The following is a 17,502-nucleotide window of genomic DNA, read 5'->3' on the forward strand; positions in this document are numbered from 1 at the left end:
CGTCTTCTATTATTTTGGTCACCATGACCTTCAAAAGGTCAAAAAAGGTCACCGACCTTAAGTGAGCACGGAATCTTTTGCTTAGGAACAGTTATCTAGGTTCTGGGGGCACTTTGGAGACAAACCAGGAATTTGACCTTGTTTGACCCAAAAGTCACGACTTTAGTATCTTCAAGCTTTGACCTAAGTGAGTTCACGTACAGATTAACACACTGTGTACATTTGGTGTCTCTAGTTTCCTTAGTTCCCGAGATCTTCGGGGCGTTAAATTGACCCCCCTCACCCCCCCCCCCCCCCCCCCCCGCTCGAGCGAAGGGTGTCCAGCCGGCCACCCGGGCCCTTGTTAAATGGACACCACCGTACATTTTATTCTAGTGCCACCATTGGGGGATATCCGTAGGTCAATGGAAACTAGTGTTCTCGAACCATTGACAGACTCTCAGCCAACAACAACAGCCTGCGACTGTTTACTCCCCACCTTGTTACCTGCATCTGCACCTTTACCTTGTAAGCAGCGTGACTAACGCGTACAAATGAGACGCTATTTGCTACTTTGGGCACTGAACAGCACGGAAGCCATGCAACATAGCGACGCTGAGGTTCTGAGCCGTACACCACGGTTCACGTCTGGGGATCGAATATTGCATGGCACGTTGACGTTATGTTTGAATATATCAGTTAACTAAGATGTCACTAATGTGATTCAACCAGGCTGCTATGCCTTAGGAATGTATAAAAATCCCACACAATTTAACACAAACCCATCCCTCTGAGACAACGAAATAACACAAAACGCGATAGAATTGCAAAATTCAGGTGATTTCCCTATTTCACGGCGCAGATGCCAGACCGCTGGTGTTGCTATAGCACCACCTTCAGGTCTGGAACACAGTGAACACAGTCTCCTTTAAATTATGCAAAGGGTGTCCTGATTCGTTTTGCGCTAAAAACTTCCAGCGTTTGCGTCATTTGGCAGTCTTGTACGTGTCAGTACATTAAAGCCATCGCTGCTCGAGCTCTGCGCTGTAATTTCGACGACTTGAACTTGTCACAATTTGTCACTCTCACACATATGAAAGGCGTTTCCTTCATAATGTCAAAATCTGCCCCTTCCATCGTGCGCTGTGACAAACATCGGTATCGGACAGGTGTGAATTTATGCCATAGATCATCACAAGGGTTATACTCATCGTAGTGCAAAATGGACACCAATGCGTGCCGCCATATGTGCGCTGCATCTAGTTGAAAAAATGTGCGCTGCATCTAGTTGAAAAAATGTGCACACGCAGAACGACACACACACACACACACACACACACACAGGTGAACGAACTTGTTTTAGTGTATTAGTAACTTAGGCGACGCATTGTGGATGGGTCGCTTAGTTTGCTTTTGTTGCATCAGAGTCAGTGTTTGCTAATGTGTGCGTGAATTTCTGCGTTTCCTTGACGCGAGTTTGACTTTTTTCGATAGCATTGATTGGCCACCGCTGAGGAATAAATAGTGATTATCCCAAAAACTACCCGGCAATAAAAACAAGCTTAGATGATTGCTTATCTTGTTACAAATTGTTGAGGTTAAGGGCTTTTTGCCTTTTCTTTACTGATCACCCTGTTGTTGTCCAAAAGAGGAATGATTGATGCCCACCATTCCACGTAAGGAACTTTCCTGGCTTCAAGACATTTACTTGTAAACAGCGCCCTTCTCGTCATCGGCTTTGCAAGCAAAAGTTTCAAGTACTCAGCCATGCAAAGCCCCAGATCAGAAAAGCATTAGCGACGCACACTGGCTCGGAAGTTGTTATTGTCTGCAAGCTAATCTTGTCATTGCCTTGGTGGCATACCCCAAGAGAGCGGACGTTCTTAGTTACGGCTTGAATATAGCCTTGGGTAAATGCGGGATGAAAGGCTACCGCTGCAGTGTCCGAAACTGCACCGTAGCTATAAAGCTCCAAGCCATGAAAGACATTGCTGTGGCACCATGCGCTGTGACCAGCCACGTAGCCAAAATTTTCTTTGGGGGTGGGCACGACAAATGTTAAATATTACCTATGTCCGGCGGTTATTTGCAGAACACCTGCAAAATTGCCTAAAATCTAGTGAAAATATATCGGTTAAATGTGTGGGTAGCTGAGTGGATGGAGGGGGGAGGGGAGCAATGGTTGTCGTTCCCTTGGCTACGTCCCTAGCTCTGTCCATCAGGAAACCTTGCCTCGTGGCAGGCACAAATAACACAAAACACTGTGGTTATAATATAGAACAGCACCAAAACCTCGAATGTTGAATGTAAAACAGCACATGGCACGCCCTGTTACGATGAAGCCTTTATGACCTGCACGCTTGGTTGAGACACTGATTTAAAAAAGGCACCGATCAGTGCTAAACTGATTATAAAAAGAAAAACGCTAAATTATTTCTCAAAGGGCGCAAGGGTGTACGAACAGATCATCGACGCGCGAAAGGAATACGATTACATCACTTCTATTGATTCAGGTGTGTGAGCTGAACACAATAGCATCATCGTTTCGTAAACGGCATACGATCCCATCTTGTCAGCGTCACGTGCAAAGAACACGATTATTTTGCTCTAATTTAGCGAACGGAACGGTTGTACTGCTAACCAGTGAACATGACAAGGCGACACCACTTTCATTCATGCGTTGAACCACAAATGAGGCACACACTGGACCTTGAAAAGATAGCAATAGCTCAGCCGATAGTGGTGAACGGCGACCTGGAGATCGATGCCGCTGACGGGTGGTTGTAGCCCGGTGACGTTGACATGGCGCCGTCATATGCACAGATGTGGCTGGGATCTCTCGCGAGTCGTGGGTTTTCTGAAGTCCACGCCAATATGCCCACCGCAAGCGAGAAAACACATTGAAACCAAAAAGACGGTTATAAACACGGCGCAACACTTTCGCAATGTCACGTGCACTCTCGCAGAGGCACAAAATTCACACACGAGGTGCAAGTTCTCTCTCCGTAAAATTCGCATGAGCCAAGCAAACAGCTGTCACACAGCCGTTATTGCTTGTGTCATGCGAAGGCCTTTCCCATCCATGGACCTGTGCGGAAATACGACCGTGTGGGACGCCCAGCACCGCGATCAACCCCTACCACCGCCATTGGTCGCATTGCCAGAGCAGAACACAGCGCCGGCTAGGTATGGTCTACCGCTGGAGACCTGCGCCGTCGCCCGGGTTCGCCGCTGGGCTTGGGGCTGCGCTGACCGGCGCCCCTGATGCGTCATGTTCGCCGCTCTCGCGCGCCCGTCACCCGCAGGCGGCAGCTGAGTGAGGGGCCGGAACGGCCACCGCCCGCCCTCCAGCCGCCGCCCGCGGCACAACCGTGCCTCTGTCCCGAGACTCCGGCACTCTGCCTGTTGCGCTTGTTCCCAGTGCCTCCGTGATGTCGTGTCATGTTGCGGTGTCTCATCTGCCTGGCGTTCTTGCAGAGTTGGTGCGGTGGGACCCTCCACACCCCTGCCCAGCTCATTATCAATCTTGCAGTCTGGACCTATGACGTGGCGGTCAGCTACCGTCCAGAGACATGAAATATGATTTATCGTGGAATATGGAAGCACTTGATCAGCCATCATCCCATGTCAAGATGTCAGGGTGTCCGGGTATCAGTGTGTTAGGATGTCAGGATGTCAGGATGTCAGGGCATCAGGGTGTCAAAGTGTCAGGATGCCAGGATGCACGTGGATTGGATATTACGAGCGCAGGATATATCTAGCTTACGAGTTAGAAGGCTCGGTTGAAATGTTCCGAAGCATGTCAATCCTGAAAGCCAAGAGTGCGCCATTAAAAGACTTCGCCGAAACTCAGGCACCCAGAAAATCGTTCCAGCCCTCCGTTACCTCGTGGCACGCAGGCCTTCTGTTGCCAGGCTGCTTGGCAAACCTTCAGTTGCCAGCGTGCGATCTTGCGCTCCGCCGAGCGGACGTAGTGGAACTCCGCACATATTATCGCCCCCGCGACTGTAGGCTCGGCTGATCCTCAACGGCTGGGCTTGCAACGGCCGGTCCCGCTCGGTCTGTCCGGTTCGGTCCGGTCCGGTCCGGTCCGGTCCGGTCTGGTCTGGTCTGGTCTGGTCTGGTCTGGTCTGGTCTGGTCTGGTCTGGTCTGGTCTGGTCTGGTCCGGTCTGGTCCGGTCCGGTCCGGTCCGGTCCGGTCCGGTCCGATCGATCCGATCCGATCCGATCCGATCCGATCCGATCCGATCCGATCCGATCTGGCCCGGTCCGGACAACTGCGAACCCGCCGACCGGAGTCGTCTGCCAGGAATGACCGCTCGGCTTGCGGGGTTTCAGCCAACCACACCCCGGCTGGCCAGGTGTCAGCCAAACCTCATCCAGGCTGGCCGGGTGTCAGCCAACCGTCACCCGGCTGGCCGGGTGTCAGCCAACCCTCACCCCGGCTGGCCGAGTGTCGACCAACCACCAACCCGGCTGGCTGGGCGTCAGCCAACTCTCACCCCGGCTGACCGGTTTTCAGTCAACCCTCGCCTTGGTTGCCAGGGTGCCACCCAAGTTGGGTGGTTGCGTGGCCCAACCCTCGCCTCAGCAGCCAGAATGCCACCCGACCGTCCGCCTCGGCTGGCGGGGTCAGCCGTCTCGGACAATGGCGGCAGGGTGACGCACCCCGGGCCGGGGTCGTGGGACGGCCGCTCCGGCGCCTTTCTGATGCTATCGAACGTCATCTAATTAATGCCGGGGCCAGATAGTAAAATCGTGTGAACGGCGGCCGCGTTTCCGGCGGCCGAGGGGCGGCCGGGCACGGCTGGTGCACGGGCTTCAAACCATCCGAGCCATCTGCGGACAGGCCGGCCACCACCGGGCAGCCCCTGTCTTGATAAACAAGGCAGGAAGCTGGCGCTGCCGGCGCCATGGCTTCTAAAGGGGCGAGAGGCCGCCGCAGGCCGGCAATTAAGGCATGATATGTCATCTGACCTGGTCTAAAATTTGCAAGAAAAAGTTCAGACAAATGTGAACAGTTCCTTCTTTGATCCTTGCGCGAGCAGGTAAGTTAGGGTTGTTTACCGCTGAATGCTGTACGTCATAAATAAATGCTGTGCGTAATAAATGATTGCTGTACATAATAAACAAATGTGGTACTAAATTAATAAATGTTGTGTGTAATTAAAGTTGCACGTAACGACTAAATGCAGTACAGAAAACACTTATGAAAGCGTGCGTCGAAGAACGTTTCAGACCACTCCCTGACCTCCTCTGATGTTCCACCACTGTCACGTGACTGACATTCCACCACTGTCCACCGACGTCCACCAGTGCGTTGTTCCTGCTGCCGATGCCTGCTTCTCGGCCTGGTTGCGGCAAATGTCAGTCGTCACAGCGCGGTGGCGTCAGCGCCGGCCTGGTGCGGCTGCCCTTACGGAGGCCAGAGCGCCCCTGCCGGCGACGGTGCCGTGCCAGGGTCGCCGGGTCAGCCTGCAACGCCGCCGCCAGCTGGGAGTGTTCCCTCGCCCGGCCTGACCGCGCTAATGACCTGTGTTACATCTTGGCGTAATAAGCGCATGATTGCCGGCAAATTTGCGGTGCTGTTAACTCCTGGCGGCCGGATGGTTTACCTGAGGACGCCACCAATTAGCAGCATCTGCCACGCACGCCGTCAGGCGTTAACGCCGAAAGAAACTGCGCCTTTTCCGGAGCGCTGCGACCGAGGAAGGGAGTCGGTCACGCTCGCCGAGCGCTCCGTGTGCGACCGCCAAGTACGTCAACCTTGGACATGAATGGGCAGAGATTGTCCCCTTGTGGGACACGGAGGACAAGAGTGCTCACATGAATAATGACATGGTTAGAGCCTTGGAGCGGACAGCGACGTTTCTATTCAGCCAGAAGCGACTTCCCTTCCGTGCGCGGCTCCGCCCACCGCTGCTTACATCGCACCAGTCGTAATTAGGAGTGGCTCTAATTAAAACTTGCCGCGTCGGCGAGCAGCACGATACAGCCGCCACCCATCTGGACCCGTGCGACCGCGGCGGCGCGGGTCGTATTCGGCCGCAGCCGTCTATGCTGGTGAGACCAAAGGCGTCTGAGGTTTTACGACCGCTACCGGACGTCTTCCGAGCACGACTATTGGCTTGTTCTCGTGAGAGCTTTACGACTTTGCAGTAAGCGTAGTCTCCACAGCGTTTGAGATGCTGATATAAGAAGTCCTTTGATGACCGTATAGGGATGCATTCTGACGGCTATACGCAACGTGAAGATGATCTCTGCGTGTCATAACCTTGCGCAGCCATCATCAACGTAAATACTAATGCAATGCAAGCCTGTGTATACAATGCAAATCACTCTGCCTAGAATAAGACACTGCGCTGCACGGCTAGAAGAAAACAACAGAAACAGACACGGGGAGGACAGAGGTGAGGCTTGGAGCATCTCCCATCACTTATGCGTTCACACGGAAGCCAGGCGAGGCAGCAGCAGCCGCGAGAACGCGGCTGGAGCTTAGAGCAGAGAGATGACGGTTCCCACCCGATGTACGACAGCTTCTTGACGCGCAAATTGCAGAGATGCAGCGGGCAGACGCTCCGCGTCACGCCGGCGGCCAGGAGCCCGCCCAGCCTGTAGCGGGCAGGCGGGGTAACTTTTGATGGCCCGGCTCGACTCTCGCGCTCCCCAATTACCAGTCGCCAACTTTTCGCAACCGGCATTAATTGCAATGCGTCCAAGGGGAGGGCGGCGGGCTACCAGAGGTGAGACCCTGGTGCAGGGCAGGGCACGCCGCCGCCCGCACTCGGAGGCGCACGGCTGACTGAGATGGAACGATGTATTCCGGGAAGTTTGACAGGCTGGGGCGCTGCTACATGCCGACACCGAAACTTCGGTGTCGCCGCTGTTGGCCTCCGTGCATACTGATGCTGAACAAGGTGTGTTGCGCCCCGTCCACACATGCCTTGTACATCGAGCCGTGAACAGGCAAACATCGACAGCATGTAGTCGCCATGTTTTGTGACCGATGTGTTTGTGACTGATGTGATGCAGGCTCCAATGCAAGATCGCATCCGTCCCCTTCAACATCCAATATGCGAGGAGTGACTGCGTAGTGCGTGTGCTTGCCTGCTTATAATGAGCCCGCGCGTGTCTGTGTTGTTTGTTGATCACGCTCGGTGATGCGCTTCACACCTAGCGCTAGTCTGCGTCCCTGTCTGCGTCCCTGTCTTCGTCCCTGTCTGCGTCCCTGTCTGGTCCCTGTCCGGTCCCCGTCTGCGTCCCTGTCTGCGTCCCTGTCTGCGTCCCGCGTCTGAGTCCCAGGTCTGTGTCCCAGGTCTGCGTTTTAGGTCTGTGTTCCAGTCTGCACCTATCTTTGTTTGCATTTCGGTACTTGTATCGATCCTGGTCTGCATCGATCCTGTTTATAGCCAGTACTCAATCAGTATTCTGATCAGTACTCTCACCTGCGTCCCGTCCCTTGTCTCCGTGCTTGTCTCGGTTGGAGTCCTATCTGCAATTAGTTCCATAGTCCCGGCCCACATTCCGGTGTATGTCCCGGTCTGTTTCCAGTATCCTGCATAGGCCTATGCTCTGCATGGTATGTATGCTCTGTATCCAGGCCATAGGCCTGTGGTCTGAATACATACCATGAGCCTGGTTCGTATCCAGGTCTGTGCATGAGCCTAGGCTCCCATTGAACAGCGAGTTAGGCATCCCCATTGTCCATCGCACACATAACATGCTGAAATGCACAGTCACCCGAAATCCCATCTTCGCCCGGCCACCGCTGGCGGCATTAGTCGCGTGCAGCCCGGCCCGCACCCGCTGATGGCCGACGGGCTGACGGCGCCCGGCCGTCCCTCCCTGCACGGGAGGCGCGGCACCTCACCCCGCGGCCGTGTGCCGACGCCGCGCGGAGTGCCGCCGGCGCCGACGTCATCGGGCCGCTCCACCGCGGCGGAGTGCCGCCGGCGCCGACGACACCGGACCGCTCCACCGCGGCGGAGTGCCGCCGGCGCCGATGTCATCGGGCCGCTCCTACGCGGCGGGAGGCGGTGATCGCCTGCCGATGTCATCGGGCCGCTCCGCCGCGGCCGGTAGGCGGTGATCGTCCGCCGATGGACCGCTGCACCGCGGCGGAGTGCCGCCGGGGCCGATGTCATCGGACCGCTCCACCGCGGCGGAGTGCCGCCGGCGCCGATGTCATCGGGCCGCTCCGCCGCGGCGGGGAGGCGGTGATCGCCCGCCGATGGTCGCGGGCTGCCGAGCCGGCACCAGACAACCTCGCCACCGCCTGGAAATCCCCAGCCGGCGGCCGCCCGTCGCAGGCGCGCGACACGCCGCGCATACCGCGCTATGAGCCGTCTGCACGCTGCATTGCACCGCGTCACGATACGGCGGCGTTCGCGCTTCGGTGGCCAGAGGACGCGATCGCCCCGTCACGCGTGCGCGCGCAGCGTCCTCGGTCGGAGATGACTGCAGGGTGCTCGACCGCAAGACGCCGGCGGCAGGTGTGCAGCAGGTGAGAGCAGACGGCTGACGTTGGGTTCTGACGGGATTAACGGATCTGCAACGGACGAGCTTGCCGCTGTATCGTGGTGTTGAGTGGTCGTACCGTTGGACGTGGATATGAAACACGGCTTCATGAAAAAGTGGTAAAACTTGCGGGTTGTCTCAAGAGACGGCTTACGAACACAGCTTTAGATCAACATCAAGATAAATTACCTTAGTGGAGCCAAAACACTTAATTGACGATAAACCTACGACGCCGTTTCATCATTGTTCTCATTTTAGCATTTTGGCATAAAATAAAACTGTAACTCATTGCCCCGCAAAATCTGTACATGATTTTCAGTAACTTGTCGGTGCTGGCCCTAATTGACAACCACCCTGCCTCCAACTGTGTGCTGCCGGCATGCGGGATGCTGCTTTGGTGAACTTCCGGGACCGTTCTGGGCGTAACCCTTCCGGGTAAGTACGGGTTGTGCGGAGGCGGTGTGCCATTACGACAGGCCATAGCCGCGGTGTGACGGGTGACGAACAACCGTCTTGCGGACCCTAATGCCGTATTGTGGTCCCAGACAGAACCTCCGTGACCACCAGCCCACATCCCCCATCCACAAAAAAACGCCTCGTTCCGTTCGATCAGTCGGTCGGTCGGACCGGACCGCGCCGTAACCGCGGCAGCGTCGGCAGGGCAGCCCGACCTGGCCGTTCGGCGCGGTAGCCTGCCGCGCCGCCTGCGCAGCTCTTCCGTGGCTGTTGAACCGGTGCCGGGCCGAGTACGGGCTAATGAGCAGGTGCAGGGCCCGCGGCCGGCCGGCCAGCCTGACAGGCGACGCCTGCGGCCGTTCTCCGGCCGGCTCGGCGGCCCGGCGCAGCAGCGGCCGCCTCGCAGGCCGCTGCCGCCTCGTCTCGCCGGACGCTGCGCTGGGCGCGCCGAGCCGCCGCACGCGCGCGCGTTATCCGTTATGTCCACAGATGTGCTCCCATCTCCCGAGCCAAGTGCCGGGCGTCCTACTCGCGGTGGGCCGGCAGCACCCTACCTCTCCGTCCTCTCACCCGCGGCGCTCTCTCGCGTCTCGGCGACGCACGCCGGACCTCACCATCCATTGGGCGGCTCAATGGCTGGCAGCAGGTGTCCGCGGCCAGTCCCGACGCGATCGGGAGCAGTCGGGCCGCGACATACCTGGAAATGAACAGAGTATTGGATCGTGAGCCTGGGGATTCGGGGCGCGACTGGTCTCCTCGCAGCGAGGTCGGTGGCGACGGCTAGATCACTCATTAAGCTTCGCCGTGAGCTGACAGCCCAGTGATACGTTGGTCAGGAGATTACGCGCTTTGAAATACGACTCGGATGTGTCCGAAGACGACATAGGTCATTTCAGCGGCTTCAAGGGTTGATGGCTGCGCTTATCCGCCTATAAGTGTGCCATGGAATGAAACGCCAGAAGCTCTTTTAATTACATCGATGCGTAACAGAGCATCTTCGGCGAAATAAAGTAAATTGATACTGCAAAGTCATCGCTTAAGGAAAAACAATTGCAGACAAAGGATATTCAGATCACGTTGCGTTCCAAACGGTCAAGCTGCAGTCACTGCCAAGTGGTTTGTTCGTAAAGCGTAAGTGAATTCCGCATAAGACAATGGCCGTAACATCTCAGGATTGTTCATGCTATGAGCATGTTCATTTGCGCGGATCCCTTCAGGCAATAGGTTTGTAAACGTGGAATATGTATTTGTTTCACTATCCACACCGGTGAATGCCGTTATCAAAACCGTTAGTTTCAGGCAGCTCTTCCTCCGGCCGTCTCCAACGAGTCGATTATCCGATATCACCTACTCGATGTTTAGCACTACTTTATCACGTGGCACTCCCAAGGATCATTAACCATTGTGTATACAATGTCCTGAAATTGACGGGGACGACAGTCCACGTATAATTGTGAGAATTCCATGGCATGCACGTTTTTCTTCAAAGCCATTACGTACCAAGTTCCAGGTGACACTGCATTTCAACAAGTCTCGCGGGGTCCATGTACTTGCCACCACAATCCGCTTGTGGTGTGATGTGTGGCATTGACTTCCCGCCCGTGTGGGTTCCCAGGAGCCAGCGACACCCGAGCGCCCGCGGCGCATCTCGACACGCCGCGACCCCAGCCGGTCAAAAGATGTCTGCCGACGTCAGGCGCGTACCGGAAACGACGGCGCCGTCGGACAGTGGCCTTTCGGGGGGCTACCTCAGGCCGCCGCCGCGACTAACTGCTCATTTGTCGGCAGACCAATTAGTTCCGGAGATGGCAGGGGTCGGCCGAAGGGGTGCCGGGTCGGACCGAGGGTGCCGCCGCCGCCACTTCCTGTCACGGCCGGAGCCGTTTTCCGCCCGGCCGAGCGCGTCATCGTCCTAACCCGCAGGTGTCGTCGCCTCATTGTGGCGCCGGCCCCGTGCCGTCACGCACGCGCTTGGGGAGACTCCCGACCGTGAAAACTTGTGTAGCGGCGTCGCGTCGGTGGAGTCGTGATGAAGGCTAAGTGCTGAATACTGAGAAGGGTGGCAAGAAGCGCAACAGAAATGCAATGCAGATAAATACCGCGGCAGTTATGCTTCCTAGCTATTGGTCGTGGCATTATCATCGAGGCCAGTCGGAAGGGCTGTTGACTATGCGCTGACGCAGCATAAATGACTTGAATGCACACGTTGTTTCACCGTCGTTCTCGCATTGAACTGCATGACTCACTTTGTTGTTTGTTGCGATTCGGAGCAACTGGGCGGAACGTCCCAGCGCCCAGCCGCCAGTTTGCCAACTCCTGTTTCGCTGCGCCTGGCCCACCCGAGGGCCAGACGTCTTGTCACCCAATCGCTTGGCGCAATCAATATGAGCTCCGCAGACTCGTGCTCCTCGCTCCGAGCCCGCGCTGCCCTCTCCGAACTCGCGCTGCAATCTCCGAGCCCGCGCTGCCCGCTCCGAACTCGCGCTGCCCGCTCCGAGCCCGTGCTGCCCGCTCCGAGCCCGTGCTGCCCGCTCGACCAGGCCGAGCGCGGAAGCGCCTGCTCGTCAAGTTAAACGTTTCGTGATTTGCGGCCCAACTTTGACAGGCCGTAGGAGGGCGGCGCTGAGTCGGCGCGCTGACGAGATGAAACTGACCCGGCCCATGATGCAGTGGACGATCTTATTTCGGGCAGTGCTTCTTTAACAGATTTCACAGTGATCGTCTGTCTGATTTTGGAGCGCCCGCAGCATTAGCAAGCGGCTGCATCTGTTTGTAGACCGTCAGCGGCGATAGACGTGGTTGCTTTGGGCGTGGCAAGAGCACACGGAAGACCGCCGCCTCTGCATGCAGCTCTGAAGGCACTTAAACCACGGCAAACCCGCTTTGATTGCTTTCAGGCTTTCTGGCCTCATCCATCTTCCTTGAGCATTAAATTGAAGGCGCAATTTATTTTGTGGATTGGGAAATGGTGTAGCCTTTAACCGAGCGCTTCAATATTACCTAAGACCACGGCGCCGATTTATGTTGGTTTCCTTCTGTCCAGCGGAGGCCGACTGTTGACACATGACTCTATTGTCCCCGCAACGCTGACAGCACCCGTTCGGTTGAAAAGGGATGGTCTTTCAGCGGTTGAAAGGTCAAAAGATTCGACGGCCGGCGACAATACCAACTCTGATAGGTTTCAGCGAATTAAAAACCATTTATCACAGAAAGTCCAGGCGATATGGCGGATATCAAATGAAATAACGAAAATGGTAAGAGCTCATTCACCATCCTCGTGCCAGATGAGTCGTGCAATGTGTAGACGGTGTAAGTGCATGTACCCTGAGAGCGTTGACTTACTGATCTAATGGGAATATTCCAGGAAATTGCACTTGCTTTACCGGGTGCGTAAACAAGCAGCTAGTCGGTTGCCTCTGAAGCCATCGCTCGTGCCTCCAGGGCTGTACACGTCGCAAGCCAACGAACCGGCTGCGTCTCGATCCCCAGTGGCGCGTCTCCTTCCTCGCCCCCCCCCCCCCTCCCGCCCCTCGCCGGGGGCAGAGCTGACACCTGCCGGCGTCCGTGGCGGCCGAGGGACGTGCCAACACGGCGGTGTCACGTGTCGTGACACAGGCTGTCAGTCGGTGGCCGCCGACGCGCCTTCCCTGCAGCTGTCCCGCAGCTGTCCCCCGCCGCTTCAGAGTCGGAGTCATGCACAGCGGCTCTCACGTGACTCGGGCCGACTCCAGCGCAAGGAGCAGCACAGCGATCTCGGGGACAGACCATGCGAAACACCACCGAAAATGCGGCCGGCTAGATCACTGCCATCAGCGACCTGAAGTCAGGGCCAGCCGGCGGTTGCCGCCGGACGCCCGCCGTTGCCATGGGGACGGTCCCGAAGCGCTCGCCCCTCCACCCCCACCGGCCCGGGCGCCGTCTCCGGCCGCGCGAGCACATCGATCCGTCAGCGATGCCGCACGGCCGCCGGTGACAGGTGCAGCAGATGGGACGCCCGGCGCACAACACGCCCGCCCGCTCGACCCGCGGCGTCGGGCGCCGGCGCCATGTGCGCGCCATGTGACCCCGGCGCGCTGGGGGCGGCGTCCCCCGCCGAGGCGCGGCGGCCGCTGAGGACGCGCCGTCGCCGGCGACACCACGGCGCTGACGTCGTCTCCGGGTCGGGTGTCGGCCGGCGGCCTTCGCGCATGGCTGCCATCGGCCAGCCTCGACGCGCCCGTGAAAAGCGAGATGGGCCGGCCTCTGGCGCGGGCGCTGACGTCATGAGGCTAGCGCAGGGGCGCCGCGGCGGCCGCGACGGCTGGCTGATGACCGGCGGCGGCTAGCTGATGACCGGCGGTGGCTAGCTGGTGACCGGCGGTGGCTAGCTGGTGGCCGGCGGTGGCTAGCTGGTGACCAGCGACACCCGTCAGGAGCACGTCAGGAGTCGGAAAGCTACGGCCACCAGCGCTTGACCGGCTGGCGGCCGGCGGAGAGGTCTTCTTACCGGTCAGGGCCGCGTTCCCCATTGCCAAACGCCGCCTGAAAGTGTCAACCTATGTCGTCATAGGGTAGTGCGTCACAACAGTTCCTACGACTTGGGTGGAGTCGCATGTGTATGAAGTTGGCACTTCTGACGTCATAGGTAGCAGCTCAGATAGGTACTTTGCCGGTGGGAAACGCAGCCCAGGGAAATGATGTGACGTCAGCGTTTAGATAAGCTGATGAGATGACGTCATCAGTCATCAACGTCTGCTCTGATCAGTCGGCTGTCGATTGTGACGTCAGCGTTTCGTGTGACACCGTTGTTTGTTGAGTTCATAAGTACAGCAGCATAGATAGGGGAGCGTGCCTACGCAATCACCTACGCTATTACATGAAACTATGTTTCCTGGTCACCGATCGCTCGACCAAATTATTGACGCGAAGGCTCATTTCACTTAATTAATGTTTTTATGGGATGTTATTTAACACGGTTTTTAAGATTATTTCAAGCATCTTGGCTTTTCCCAGTATCCCATTTTATTACAATGTATAAAATAATATCCAATAGTGGATGCAGGATTTCTTTACAAGTCAGTTACATTCTCCCAGCAAAATAAGAAAGAAATGCGACCAAATCTCATCAAAAGCGCATTGCACCCATGTCAGACGATCCAAGGATCCCCTCCCCATATCAGTGTTGAAAAGCGCATTGGTGCACCCTGCCCACACAATCATGATAAGTCCAGCGTGTATCCACGAAGGCCGAGGACGTCAACGCTGGCGCCAGACAGATAAATGCCATCAGTTATCTGTTTTTGTATGCACTGCTCCCCACGGGGAATTATCTGATGCAGATGTATTTTAATCGCCTATTACCGTGCGGTGAAGAATGGTTTGATGCTTCATTAGTTTAATTTCTGCTGAGAAACATCCGTCAATCTAGTTTGACAGCCTAATGGTCTGAACAGCTGAAGCACAAATATTTAGAAAGATTTAATTGCTTTAATGGGTTGGTTTTTTCTTACCGGCATTCTTTAAAAATATTAATGCGGTAAAAATGTCCTTCTCGACTGGAAAACAACTCCTGGTATTCATATGATGGATGCCCTGCCAACCAGCTATTTGCCATGGTAAGCCAATCAGGCCTGCAGTCACATCTCTAAGTTGAGCTTGGAGCTTATTCGGTCTAAAACGGCAACTCTCTGTCCTGGGATATGTAAAAGTATATGCACAGCTGGGTCGTCTATTCTGCAGAACAAAATCTACATTCCAAAATACGCACAGACGCCGCTTCCCTTGCATTTTAATTATGGGACGACAACACTCTTTTGGTTGCTTAGATGAAAGATAGTTGTACGTTGTAGATATATCAGCGCTAGGTTAGAAATCTTAGGGCCCACTTTTTCTTATGACACGGATGTGGATTTTTGCTGGCCAGGCGTGAAAATTTGTAATTTAACACCAGTATTAACTCTCTGCCCACTCACAATAAGTGTAAAACAAAAATGTTGATCGATATCGTTTTGTTACCGAACACCTAGGACTGGAATGGAGCAAATATGTCCAATTTTAGGCCTTTCAGCAGCTTTCTCGGTTTTTGATGGACAGGCTGGGGACGTTTTATTCTATTTTGTCAGGTACCACTTCAACTGTAACTGGATTTTAATAAGAAAAATGGTCACCAGCAAAAATTTGATCAACGCCATTCAAACTACGCCGATGCGATGGACACGATTAGCTTCACCTGCCATCTATGTAGTAGATGTCAAAGAGAAACACCCGGAATGATTTCCCCACCTCCCTCTTGAAAAAGCTTCGAGCCAAATGCGACCCCGGCGCGAATACATAGCAGGTGCCACAAAACGCGCATCTAATCGCACTGAAAAGGCATCCCGCTCCGCGACAAATTACCTGCAAGATTGCGCGGGCGTTTAATTGATTGCTTGCGGCGATTACCTCCATCCAGAGGCGGCCTCGGCAATCCTGCACGCCCTGGCACCGGCTGCCCATCCGCCGCCGCCGGGCGACGAAGTCTGGACTCGCAGCTCGAGCGTCTGGGGCTCGTTTCTGGGCCGGGCCGCACCAAGTTCCGGCTCGTTCGCTTCTCGACCAAAATACCTCAAGGATCCGCATGAATCCTCAAGCTGAACTTGTTCGGATGAAGGATGAGGTCGGAAGAGATTGGCTAAGTTAATGACGCCGCGGCATGGATCGTCTGACGCGTCGAATGATGGGCATACTCTCGTATAATCACTTATCTGATGACGGCGGTTCAACTCAGAACATCCTGGCGTTATATGGCATTATCATCCAAACTTGAGTCGGATCAGCGCCCCTCCCCCACTCAGGCCTCCCCACCACGCCTTCTACCTCCGACAAGTCATGCCCAAAAGTTGGCCCTCAGTTTATAGACAATATGACACAGGTTGGAGGTAGATCTCGCACTTGAGTCACCAAAGCAGTGATTGCCATGACGCCTTCTGACAACCCAAGCGAATGACCATTCGGCGCAGGAGGCTGCAACTTGCCTGTGGTCTTTACCCTACTAATATATTTAGGATTTACGGACGCGAACAGGCACTCTACTTGTCTTGCGGCACTCAAACGCACAGCATTAATTCCCTTTTTGAACTCATTTGTTAGTGTTGACTGTGATGGGCTAGAACAAGTCTGGCATTAACACCACTTACACAAGAGCCATCGGTGTCAGGAATGAATTGTTCCAGCCTTCGCCTCCCGAACAATGACATGCACAGAGCGGCGGGTTCAGAGGGCACCGCCAGCCCGCGCCGCCTCCCACCACCCGTCAAAGGCCCTCACCAGGTCGAATTGTTTGACGGACAAAGGTGGCGCGACCGCGATGATGAAACGCCGCGAATAATCGCGGCGGCGACAAATTGAAACGCGGCGCGGCCGCGGCGCCCGCCGTGGGAGCGCCGGCGGGCGCGATTGGCGGTGTGCGCTGATGGAGTGCGGCGGCGCGGCCGTTATTACCGGCCGGGCCGGGCGGGCCGGCGTCGGTCCGTCTGACCCGGCGCCAAGGGCGGGTCAGGCGGGGCATGCTCGGCGCCCCGGCGCCCGCCGCCGCCGGGGGCCCCGTATTGGGCACCGGCGCCGGCGCCGGCGTCAGCGGCGGCGGCGGCGACAGTGGACGGTCGACGGACACCCTGACGACGTGGACGTGGGACGTGCAGCGCTGGCAGACGAAAGCACCGCGACATCCGTGACGGGTCAAGTGTCCGCCTTTGACTCTAGTGGTCACTTTGGCGTGTTTCAGAAGACTATTGCGTCACCAGAGTGCCGACGGTCATAAGTGACATTTAGTAACATACTGCTTGGGTAGTTTCGAAGAGTAATTTTGTAACATTGTAGTAACAAGTAACATTGCAGTAATTATTCTGATGGCCAATCCAGGCATGGCTGAAAAAAGCGAGCAAAGGGGGAAATAAAATCCTAAGGAGACGGTCGGATAAAGGAGAGTAGAGAGAAGAGAGAGAGAGAGATGAGAGAGAGCGAGAGAGTAGAGAGAGAGAGAGAGAGAGAGGAGAGGCCGAGAGAGAGAGAGAGAGAGAGAGAGAGAGAGAGAGAGAGAGAGAGAGAGATCTCGCTCGTCTCTCTCTCTCTCTCTCTCTCTCTCTCTCTCTCTCTCTCTCTCATGCTCTCTCTTTCTTTACCTCCTGGCCTTTGTATTTGGCATCACCTCTCGGTGTCGGCCCGCTCACCGTCCGTTTTCCGCCATCAGCGTCGCACAATGAAGAAGCCATCGCAGGCAAACATCGACAGACCGGGCACCAGCGCCTGCCATTGCCGCCCGGGGTCGCGATTTCACGGGGAGGCCGCACCGGGTCGGTCGGCTCGTCATGCTCGCGCCGCGCCGCATGCCCACCTTGTTATCGCTCAGGAGGGCCTCTCGGAGCCCTCTCCGTTCTCAGGCTGGTGACGTGGGACGGGCTCGAACGGATATTGCAGCGATTTCCGGGACGTGTTACGAGCTGGGGTTCATACACCTGAGCAAGGCGGCGTGAAGCGGACATTGCTGGTCGGGTAACAAGGGGTGGATGAAATGGCGACACGAAGCCCAAATAT

General features: G+C 56.0%; 1 protein-coding gene across 3 annotated transcripts in view; it reads right to left on the reverse strand.

The window, feature by feature from the left end:
- The window catches only part of LOC119105439 (synaptogenesis protein syg-2), a 51,829-nt gene that overhangs the window by 26,462 nt on the left and 7,865 nt on the right, over positions 1-17,502 (reverse strand). The window contains exon 1 of one of the 3 annotated variants that reach the window (XM_037228912.1): positions 9,567-9,601. The exons of the other annotated variants lie outside the window; for them this stretch is intronic. Within the exon in view, the coding sequence (XP_037084807.1) occupies positions 9,567-9,573 (7 nt within the window). The 5' untranslated portion in view covers positions 9,574-9,601. Of the gene's footprint in view, positions 1-9,566; positions 9,602-17,502 lie in introns of those variants that run through there. 3 annotated transcript variants of the gene reach the window in all.

This window comes from Pollicipes pollicipes, unplaced genomic scaffold (genome assembly GCF_011947565.3).
Source record: "Pollicipes pollicipes isolate AB1234 unplaced genomic scaffold, Ppol_2.1 Scaffold_2555;HRSCAF=2994_pilon_pilon_pilon, whole genome shotgun sequence".
Lineage (NCBI taxonomy): Eukaryota > Metazoa > Arthropoda > Thecostraca > Pollicipedomorpha > Pollicipedidae > Pollicipes > Pollicipes pollicipes.